The 12,096-nt window shown below is 36.8% G+C and overlaps 1 protein-coding gene across 1 annotated transcript; it reads right to left on the bottom strand.

Annotated features, from left to right (window-relative positions):
- Positions 1 to 5,995: 5,995 nt before the first annotated feature.
- LOC140240612 (uncharacterized) lies at positions 5,996 to 10,814 on the bottom strand. Its single transcript, XM_072320369.1, has 6 exons — positions 10,733 to 10,814; positions 9,477 to 9,565; positions 8,201 to 8,514; positions 7,714 to 7,815; positions 7,051 to 7,191; positions 5,996 to 6,599 (listed from the first exon to the last, which is right to left on the bottom strand). The coding sequence occupies exons 1-6, from the start codon at positions 10,812 to 10,814 to the stop codon at positions 5,996 to 5,998; spliced, it is 1,332 nt and encodes a 443-aa protein (XP_072176470.1).
- Between the last annotated feature and the right edge of the window lie 1,282 nt (positions 10,815 to 12,096).

The following is a 12,096-nucleotide window of genomic DNA, read 5'->3' as shown; positions in this document are numbered from 1 at the left end:
ATTATTCACGTTCATATACATGTGAATTCAGAGAATGCCACAATATCAATAGAACACATCAGTGAAAATTTGAGGGAAATTGGAAAATATATTCAAAAATAATGAATTTTATGAAGGTGTCCTTTAAAGGACAAGTTCACCTTCATAAACATAAGGATTGAGAGAACACAGCAATATTAGTAGAACACATCAGTGAAAGTTTGAGGAAAATTGGACAATCGATGCAAAAGTTATGAATTTTTAAAATTTTTGTGTTGGAACCGCTGGATGAGGAGACTACTAAGGCTCTTGATGTCGAATGAGTACAACAGTATAAAGAAAATGTAAAGAAAATTCAACATATTTTCACTTTTTTCGCATAATAAAAGAGCACTTGACTTGCCTCTTTCTAAAGGCAGTGGGAATAATATTACCCATATCATATGTCAGTAATGAGTCGAGGGAATGTGTACTTTTTTTTTTAAAGATGACATTTTGTGAAATTCTTTTTATATTTTCCTTATATTGTTGTACGCATGTGACATCATACACTGCAGTAGTCTTCTCATCCAGCGGTGACTGCACAAAAACTTCAAAAATTCATAACTTTTGAACGGATTGTCTGATTTTACTCAATACTTTCAATGATGTGTTCTACTAATATTGCTACATTCTCTCAATCCTTATGTTAATGAAGGTGAACTTGTCCTTTAAGGCATTAAGAGAAGATCACAGCAACAGCTTTCTTCATTCACAATGAAAGGAAGAAGGCAGGCCAGATGGGGAAGAAGTGAGGTGACCAGAAAAGAGGTGTGTACGATTGAGACTGAGGGGGTGAAGTTTGATGGTGTGCCTGAGAAATGTGAGAATGGCATAGACCTCCTGATTGAATGGTCAAAGCTTGGTTCACATGGAATAGCATGGAGTGGAGTGAGGAGGTGTACAATCCAGCAATGCTAAAACAAGAATATTTTTGCTTGCAGAAGAATAAAACCCAACTATACATACAACAATGAATATATATAATGTGTGTGTGTGTGTGTGTGTGTGTGTGTGTGTGTGTGTGTGTGTGCGTGTGTGTGTGTGTGTTTGGGTGTGTTGAGCAAAGAGATTAGGTGTTGAGTAATTACAAGTAGTAGTCCACATGTTACATAAAAAAATAGAACTCAAGAAATGTATATATTTGGATTGAGTGCATGTAGCTGTATTAGAACTCCAGTGAAGTTTGAGGAAAATCAAACAATCCTTTCAAGTTGTTGTTTGCTTGTTTGTTTTTTTAGTTTTGGTGCTGTCATTGCTGGATGAGAAGTCAATAACACTTTTTATGTGACATCATGTGTGTACAATAAAATAAGGTAAACACAAAGAAAATTCAACATAGTTTCCTTTCTTAACATACTAGTAATGAAAGATCACTTGATTTGCCTCTTTCAGAAAGCAGGGGGAATAATATTTCTCTTAAAATAATATGTCAGTTACAATTAAGTCGAGGATAAGTGTGTTTTTCACAAGTAATGAAACTTTGTGGAATTCTCTTTATATTTTCTTTATATCATTGTACATAGGTCACCTACCCCATGTCCTGAACTGTTATAGTCTTCTCATCCAGAGATAGTTGCAATGAAATTCTAAAAAAATTCATAACTTTTCAATGGATTGTCTGATTTTTTTTCAAACTTTGTTGGTGTGTTCTACTAAAAAATTACTGCATGCACTAAATCCAATGCATTTATTTGGGTGTCATTCCCTTTTAACATTCCAGAGAAATGGATTGCAGTTAAAAGAAAACAAATAAACATGTAAATATACTTTCTGATGGGCCATACTGGATATCTGTTCATGTGCAAATCTTCATACCATAGCATATCTTCATCCCTGTGCATTGATAATCTCTTTCTTTCATTCCCCTATCATTGGGTTGCCAATCTCACCAGAACAGAAAACTTACTTATGCACTGTAGAAATAGGCAAGTGAACAAACATATTCTGAAGGCAAAAGTCATACATGCGTATTTCGATAAAAAGATGGGAAAATTGTTTATATACAGTACATGTATACTAAATCAACTTAGCAAAAATATGTATTTTCAATTTGAGATCATATCTATTTTTCCAAAAAGAAAAATCATACAAAATGCTGTAAAAGCACACTAATTATCAGCTCTGCTATCAGCACAGAAGCAATTAGTATTCACTCAGAGAGTGCCTCCAACCAAGATAATCAAAATAATCACTCATACACATACACACGCCATCAATGAATATGATCATAATTTCCATTTTAATCACATAATTTCATTTATGCATCCGTCTGTATAGGAGCATCAAGTTTATTACATATCAAGATGAATTAAGCATAAGAGTTAACATTCTGTTCAAAGTCTAAAACTCTTCAGCCTATGTTACTATGGGTATGCAATTGTATTTCAACTAATAAATAAATACCAACTGAAACCTTATGATATTAATAATTTCATCGAGTTGTTTGCATCAAATCTATGTGAAATTTTGGCAGCATTGTTTTGAAATTTGCTCAGTTTCAAATACGTGTATCAACTCAACACACCCACAAAGAATGAAGTCAATACTGTACGAGCTGAAATTTTCGCGGTGGTTTTATTTTCGCATATTTCGTGAATTGCCTTTGAACCGCAAAAATAACAACACGCGAATAGCTAAGTTCAGTTAGACCCTCGCAACCGCGAAATTAACAACACACGAAAATGTCCTCCAAGTAGCAATTCGCGAAAATATCTGTACACGAAAATTTCAGCTCGTACAGTATCATTAACGTATTATATCACAGAGCTGGTACAGAAATGTCCAGCTTTGAGTTGGAAGTTGGTGGAATGTGTTCTCCCTTCTCTTTCTTTCATTTATTTTGCCATTACAGATAGAACTCTAGTCAACTTCCTTTTTTATTCTCTTTATTCTATTTCATTTTCACTTTCTTTATGGCCTACAATCTATCACACAAGCTATAAACCTGTATGGAATATAAAGTGTATCAAGACTGATAAAACAACCAAGAAATGTCGGCTTTTTTTTTTTTTAAAGAAAACCTTTTCATTCAGGAGAGAAAGAGCAAAAAAGGAAACACAGGTAAGGCATCTTTGACTGAACTCATCATGCAAAAATTTCCATCTATAAAGAAAAAAACCCCCACTTGAATTATTTCATTAAAGAATACTATCAGCTTGGCAAATATTCAATCAAATCATATTAGTATTGGGAACTTTGGCATGTCAGAACTTAAACAATTATCATTGCTCAACAGGGCAGCACTCTGTAATTCCTTAAGTAGAATAGCCTTTCTTGAAAACTTCCAAAATTTCTCCAAATTCCTTAGTGGTAGTGGCAACACTAATAAGCCTGTATAAGTTTCAGATACAACTAGTAGCAAGCCAAGGGAAAATGCACAACAATCTCACAATTCCATCTATCTGTCATTTATACTGTAAACAACTATGAAGACAGCTAGAAATATTTACTATTCCATTTGTGAAATGAGAGGAAAAAAAAAGTAAAATTACATTCTGAAAGAGGTTCACCTGTTGGAGTGTATCTATTACACATGCTGACACTTATTGCTATGAAATGACTATATGTATTTCCATGTGAGATTCTGTGCCATGAATAGCAAGTTACAGTATGTTTATGATCATGCTGTTAGGTACAATTTTCAGCCTTTAAATAGTTTCTATATTCCAAGATCTTTATTTACATTAGCAATGTCAATGATAATAAACATTAGTCATTGCAATAGTTTGCATAGATGCTTTTCTCACACAAATTGGTGTGGTATCGATGGTTTGAATACACATGCCTATCAATGTGTCCCTTGAAAAAGAAAAAAAAAACCAAAAAAAAAAAAATCTTACAGTGGGAATGGAACAGTGACACACTGACATAGAAACACACTGGAATGTGATGCCATAAGCACACAATGTAGGTAATTTAAAATAACTAACAGATTAGTGACCTTGCATGAAACACATTAAGGAACAAGTTTACAGTACCACATGGATATCTTGTGAGTTGTTCACTATCAACAGAATGTGGAAAGGGTACTGTAAATGAAGAAATTTTTATGGTACCTAAATTTTCACATAATAATCTGTACTACTTTTGGCTAGCCTGAATTCTACGACCTGCAAAATTATTTAAATAATTTTTTTCTGCACATTATGAATGGGTTAACAATTATGCAGCAGAATTAAAAATTCTGCAATACCGGTATATGTTTTTTAGCCGCTCAGCGTGAAAAATTAATCATGCGAAAATATTGATGTGTACAGTATTCTTACAATTCATTATTTCACTACACATGCGATTGCTACTGTGTATCTGCTTGATTCATCATACCTTCCATGCAAAGATCTCATCAATCAATAAACATTTTGTCTGCACATTGTACATTAAAAAAATTAACAAACTGCTACAAATATGATATATCAGTATATCTCAAAAACTTTTAGACACAATTTTGACTGAAAGACATGCTACAAGGGCCATTGGTTTTAAAAAAATAATAAACTTTCAGTGATATTTGTGTGCATACTTAAATGTCAAGGTTTTCCTCATGTGCAAAATTTTACACATTTTACAAAGACATGAAAGCCTAATATGGTAAGCAGTACAAATGGAAGAACTATCAGTCAAGGCAATGGTATGTTATGCAGATGATACATAATACCTTTTGGTGGACAAGCAAACATTTGGAGGCTTATACTCGAGTCTGTGTGCGTACTTCATATATCTCGAACATGAAATGGGCTGGTTTCAACAATTCTAAATGAGTTTTCCCTGTACTTCCGCATAAAATGTGCACATACCATATCAAATAACTGCAACAAAGGAGGTTAATTTCTCTGCAAAAAAACAACAACAACCAAACAATAATAAAGGGGAAAGATTGTTATATTTTTCTCTTAGAAGCATTACTTGAGGAGCAAATTGCAAAATAGTGTCAATGCCAGACAGCTATTAAAGACAAACATTTTTTATAAAATGGTAATTAAAGATCACCATGTCAGGTGATACATACAATAATGATTGAAATTTTGATAGCTTTCTTACCATTTGTTTGATTTTGTCAAGATACTCACTAAGTTCACACACCTATTCATATCACATCAAAGAATTTACTGAAAATAACTTCTTTGTCTGAAGGTAATGCTCCTTCAAAAACTATTCTTGCAGAATGAATCATATTTACTTTTATGATTAATTGAAAACAAATCCACTCAGAGAGATAATCAGGTATACATATATAAGCCTAAATCCAGGTATACATCTTTTCACTACATTCTTGTGTAAAAATGATGATAGTACACCTGCATGCCTTAAAAACAATGACTATGTGACTCCCTTATAGAGAGTATCTAAACATATTCAAATGCGATGTAGAAAATGTTACAAATTTCCTGAGAGCTATCACAGAAATATGACGAAGTAAGCAGTCTATAACCCTGGTGAATGACTTTAAAGGGACTGTACAGTACTGGTTGAGGTGGGGATTCATGTTTTGAACATTCCTAAGTGAGACAATGAAAAGCCTCTTATGAAATATGAAAGAGCATGTAATTTTAAGAAGGATTCAACGTTTATTTGATGAAAATTGGTTTTGAAATGGCTGAGATATCAAAAAAAGTGCTAATAATAAAAGGCGACATGCCACAACTTTATTAGGATCTCTTTGTTTCATCTTGTTTTTGGATATCTCCGCCATTTCAAAACGGATTTTCATTGAATAAACTTTTGATACCCCTTAGAACTGCATGTTCTTTGACATTTCATAGAGTGGTTTCTGAATATCTCGCAAAACGTTAAAAGCTAAATCCTCACCTCGACCAGAACTGTACACACCCTTTAATGCCAGTAGGAGAATCTACAATCCAATTGCACAATGATCATGATTCATGATTTGATAGATTTTCATCTTTTAAGATGTGTTATCAATCACAACCCTTCCTCCAGAATGGCGCTAGATTTCCCTCTCTTGTGGCATCAATGGTCATGTCTCATTGGTGCTTAGTTGTGCGTGTTGCTCAGCCTCTGGTTGCTCATTGGATATGACATCACCCGCATCCTTGTTTAAGTCTTTATCCGCAGTCTCTGGTGCTTTCTGGTCGACAGTCACTGCTGTGTCAGATTTAGTCATCTCTACCTGTTCTCCACTTTCCATAATCCCACTGTTAAACACTGGTTTCTGCTCCTTCGTACCAGCATTATCCACTGGCTTCTGCCCCTGCATAACAGGCCCATTGGTGGAGTCGACTCCAGTTCCACTTTGGTCAGCCTCACTGCGCACTTGCCCAGTTTCCCCTCCAGCTACGCCATTCCCAGGAAGAGGAGCTTTCTCATCTGGGTTTGAGGAAACCTGAACAGGCGATGTTGGTGGCGTCGGCCTGGTGACATCCTCCGGCTCATTTTCAAACTCCTCCAGGCTATCGACGTCCAGTTTACTCACGAGCTCCTCGAGCTTCTTGGCCTTGCGCAGCTCATTCTGGTGGATAATTGTACACAGGTGTTCTGTGAGGGCCTCCTTCATCTCCGACTTCTTGTGGAGGTTGATTTTGGCAGCGACGAACTCGGCCTCCGCCTTCTCATATCGTCTCCTGAAGAATGAGCATTCGTAATAGAAAAGGAAAACACACTAATGACAATATTGCACATGTACATAATCGTTTAAAGTCAATGAATTCAGTAACAGATGAGATCTAACAATCATTTATTAGTCCACAGCTGATTTCACAGGAGGAAAAGTACTAAGATGACACCTTACAACAGAAGAGCATTTAACCCATTGAGGATGTTTGATTTTGTTACAACTATTTCCCATAGACGCTTGACCGAGTATACTCGGGACTCGGAGGTTGTCCTCAATGGGTTAAAGGGAGGTTGCTGTTTTTGTTTTTTTTATTAATTGACAAATGCTGCTTTACCACAGATAAGGAGAGAAAATGTCTATATGCTTACATAATGAAACTCGCCTTTACTCTATTGCACGTCCTGATTTTTGAGTGCATGATCTATAAGAACAAAACTGTCACCAAAGTTTCAACTCACTGCGCTTCACTGAATTCTCTGCTGGACGTCTCAATCTTGTCACGGAGAATGCTCACGTCGTTGCTCAGGAGATTCTCAATTTTTGCTAGCTCCTTCTGAATATACACCAGTCTCTTTGCCTCAGCTTGGGTCTTCTTCTTCCTATAGGGACAACATGAAGAGCCAGAATTGCATATATGCTATATCATCACTGGGGTGACAGGACCTCATATCTCAAAATCACTCATTTTCATGAGAGAAAATACAATTTTTCATAGTCCCATCATTTTTGCAAAATTTACATGAATGTTCATGTCAAGTAAATTGCAGCAAAATTGTTGAAACAAACTGATCAAGGGATACTCACTTTCTTATCCATTGTAACCTACACATGCATCAACACGAGCACCCCTCCCCCCCCCCCCCCTGCAAATAATTTTCCATGGTTAATACATTTCCATCAACTCGGGTTGTGTTTTCTTTTCTTTGCTTGTTTGGGTTTTCAATCAAACCATTGCATGAACAATCAGGCACATAAAATAACACAAGAAGTTCTTCCTGTTTGCTCAGCACACTCTCTGATGAGAAACAAATCACTTTAGATGAAGATGTCAAGAATAAAGTTTCTAATGACTAGACTAGAAAAGAATTAAAGGGTTCTACTGCCTTGACCTCCTTCAATACCTGTCTGCGATAGCGTTAGCCAAGAGCCTCTTCTTCTTTGCATTCTCTTCTTCCATCTCCTTCTGTTTCCTCTGGAATTCCTCCAACTTGGACAGCTCACGCCTGTAATGACATACATACACACATACACCATCACGTATAATTTACAGTAGGTTGATCAAGAGTTTGATTCCAAAACAGGTTAAGAGCCATTTTTTAAAACACATTTTACACTGATTCAGTCCTCAGATAGAGAAAAATAAATCCGTTCAAGTGATAGCTCACATATTGCATAACAAGGTATATTCTTGAAGTAATGATTGAAAGTGCTTTATTTTCTTTGCTTTTGAGCAGATTTAATCACAAATATTTCCATTCAACAAGAGTGGAGTGAACTCGTTCTGCGATCAAACTCTCAAGATTATGACAAAATTTTTGCAAACAAACCACAAAAGGTGACTGCAATTATTTGTTTGTAATGATGTCTAAAATGCCATACAAAACTTACACTTTGCCTTCACTCTCCTCAAGTAACTTGGCCTCTGATTTCTTCTCCATCTCTTCCTCTTCCTTCTGTCTCTCCTCACCATCCTGCTCTGTCGACACCTTCCTTCCATCCACTTCCTTATCTTCCACCGACCTACTGCCTGCAGACTTCTCCTCTTGGGCAGTAGGGGGCGCCCTTTTGGTGGGCGGAGGAGGCCTGCGTTGGGTGGGCTCCTTCAGCTCCTGCCACACACTGGTTTCCTGCGATGATGCCCTTCCTCCCCTCTGGCTAGGGGGCCTTGGTCTGGACAGCATCTGGGCCTGAGTGAGGGGCTCCTCCCGTCGCTGCAGTGAATAAATAGTAATGGCTACTTATATTAGGGAATCCACTGCACAAAATGATTTTGCAATCCTTACAACAGTTGTTTGGTTTTCCAAATCTGGATGGATACTACAGTGATGAAGTACTGTACATTCTAAAATGTAGCTAATTGAAAATAAAAGAATTATTGTGATTAACTGCACAGCATCCTCATTTTTTTTTCATTGTTTTGCCCTTATGCTTTTAGAAGCATGCATTTAAACATATTGGGGGGTTGGGGGTTTTTGTTTGGTTTTGTTTTATTCCTCTGCAGCAGAGGATAGTGCGTATTTGCCACTCACTATTTCTCCCACATTTGATTTTTGGGAGTCACAATTAGAACAGAAAGAATACACTGTTTTCAGTACAGTCAAACATCATTTCAATTGGCACTCTGTTGAATGATGCAGAGTTTGACAGAATGGTTTCAGTGCGCAATATGGCTTCTTAGTAATTGAGTAGTTGACAATAAAGCTGGAGTTCATTACAATATTCACACTAAATGGAAGGAAAGCCCATGACAAGCAAATGGTTGTTATTCAGGCCACGCAATCTATATTACAACTAATTCAAATGCTGTTAAAAGGTCAAGTTTTAATGTAACACATAAATATTTTTGGAGATGTGAATATCTTCCGCAAACACACTCTATGCAAAGTTATCACTAACTGCAAAGATTACTGAAATTGACCCATCATGAAAAACAAATCATTTAGTGGACATTCTAAAGCTTCTTCTCTCACAATACACAGAAGCCATGGAAGAAAATATGCAGTGTAAAGGACATTTGATGTACACATCAGAATATCTCAAAAATTATGACCACTAGAAGCATGATGCCACCCTCCATTCAGATGCCTTTTTATACTTTTACCATGTTTCAAAGTTTGACTAAGTTTTAGCACACAACACATCATGAACTATCAAGGATACAGACCTCTGATGGAGCAGGATTGGCGCGTCCTTTTCCTCTGTTTGGTCCAGGTCTACCCCTCCCTCGTCTCGGATTCTGGCCATGGTGACTACCTGCAGAGAATGGACTTTAACCTATGAGGGATACATTCAACCTTCTCCTACAGCAATGTCCGTGGGAATATGCTTAACGATAGATGAAATATTGTATTGAAATAATGCAGTGAGTTGTGAGCAACAACTTAGCATATGAACAAAGAATAAAGAAAAGTTGATGTACAAAGAGTTTTAGAATGTGATTGTACTTCTGGCATGTTCGGATATTATATCAGAAATTCAGGATTAAAAAAGCAATAACACAAAAACTGTGCTGTTATTGTTACTAGTCAAAAGTTAGATCGAGGTACTGTCTATGTCATCAAAATCATGCTTGAATTTATAATTATGTAGTTTTTATTGTTTTTCTTAATTTTGTGATCACACATTTTGTTGTCTATTCACAGACTATATCTGTCATGTTTCATCATGGGTTGTGGCTAGATTGGCAAACTGTGAACTTAGGTTTGTTATAAATACCTGCAACAAATTTTCTTCTTTACTCACCTTTCCAAGAATTCCTTGGGAAATTTTGATTTGCATACCTGCTATACTGTGCAACCATCATTTGGACAGTCATACTGTGGTGTGCATTACTTGTTAAGAGTACTAATGAGGATATTGTGTATCACTTTGATAACTTTTGGAGATTTTATTAATCAGCTCATCTTTGCTTGTCTCTTAATGATATACAACCAGTTGTTGTTGTTGTTATTATTTTGATTTAAAGGCATGTGTCATTCAGTTTAATGAATAATAGTAATACTGTAAAAGTGGATATTTTTGCGCGACTAATTTTTCGCGCTTGGCCGGGTAAGAAGAGTTTCGCTTGTTTTTAAATCCGCGGAATCAAGACATCAACTACTGGAACATATGGCACGCAAAAATATTCGCGTGCTTTTATTTTCGCACTAGCTTCTGGTTGCGCCAAATGCGCGAAAATTTCCACTTTTACAGTACCTACCAAAAATTATACTACTATCTTCTTCTTCTTTTTTTAAGAAACACAAATTCAAATTAATTTCGCTGCATTATTGCCACAATTTTGGAGATTCTAAAACAGACTGTCATCACCCATCATGGTCTCTCTGGTGAGTTAGTCTTTGTTGTTGAGTTAGTCTTAGTTAAAGTCTGATAACCATCATAAAACTATACACTTATCATTAATTATATCAACACACTGACCTCTAGTTGCTTGATCTTCATCCTCTGAACTCTGTCTCTTCAGAGAACGGAGCTGCTCATCTGTGAATCCCGTCCATGCCATGCTATGCTTCAATCAGGACACACCATGAGATTGGCAGTACGTATCTAGAGATGCAGTGGAAATGGAAACAATGATATTCATATGAATTTGTCTTTCTAAGTAAAAGAAAAAAAAATAGAACAAGACAAGTTCCTACAGTTTAAAATCAGTCGTAAAATGCCATGTCTCAGTGAATTTTCCATGAATTCCAGGCATGAAGATCAAGACTTTTTGTAGTATGTATGACAGGTGTTCATGTACAAAATGGCAATACATGGAAAAATCACACATTACACTTATAGACTGTCTCTCATCCAATGGGGAGCTACAATACAAGCAATTAATATGCAGTCTTCAGCTTCAATTGGCTCACGATCTACACTATGTTACTCTTGCTTCAGAAATAATTTGTAAACAAAAGGCAGCATAGAAATAAAGAAATAGAACTGAAAATGCATACTATACAAACTGACAAAGAGACAAACAGACACACAACCCACAAAAAAGGAAATGCTGTACAAATGAATATGACATAGATCAATGTGTACCAACACACTGTTGTCCATCCCTAAAACCGAAACCATGAAAACACAAGTAAACTTTATTATGTAATTAAATCATAGCCAGACCAGTTTGAGTTACTATGCGGAGTCGCGTTTTTACAGCGACTGGGCTGTGATTACAGCTGTGGACGCATCAGTATTCTCTGACCCTGGTGCAAGGGGGGGGGGGTGGTGAAGGCATAATTTTTGCCAGAAAAACCCATCTGTTCCTGTTCTTCAGAGTTTTACAACAATAACATTTTTTGAAGCCAGACGTAGTCTCGGCAGAACCTATCCCCGACAACGCGGATTGTCAACTGACCTTTGTGGTGGTGCACCAGTGCCATGCTACGTAAATTTACTGCTACTACCATGGGCATATGGGCCCCATTGCATGCCATGCATGCATAGGCATGGAATGGGACGCATCCCCGGCCGGCCGGCGCGGGGACGGACGGGGCGACCAGCGACAGCGACAGCGACGTGGCTGGATAGAAACCTCACTTTTTATAATACGTGGGACTATTACCACAACACCGATAACTGCAACTGAAAATCTGAGGGTGTGGTACGGGCATTTACTACATTGATTTAGTAACTTTCGAACACTCTCAGACAGAGAAAATCATGGCTCACTTACCGACGTTTTTCTCTTCAAGAATTTCGATACAGATTAAGAAATCAACCAAACACTTAGATTCCGTCACTCACAGACAGCAAGAAATACAGAAATACCACGTAAACACCTTTAGTCTGGTTTC

Source organism: Diadema setosum, chromosome 17, assembly GCF_964275005.1.
Source record: "Diadema setosum chromosome 17, eeDiaSeto1, whole genome shotgun sequence".
NCBI lineage: Eukaryota > Metazoa > Echinodermata > Echinoidea > Diadematoida > Diadematidae > Diadema > Diadema setosum.
Note: the sequence above shows the minus strand (reverse complement) of the source record. Positions and strands in the feature narration are given on the sequence as shown.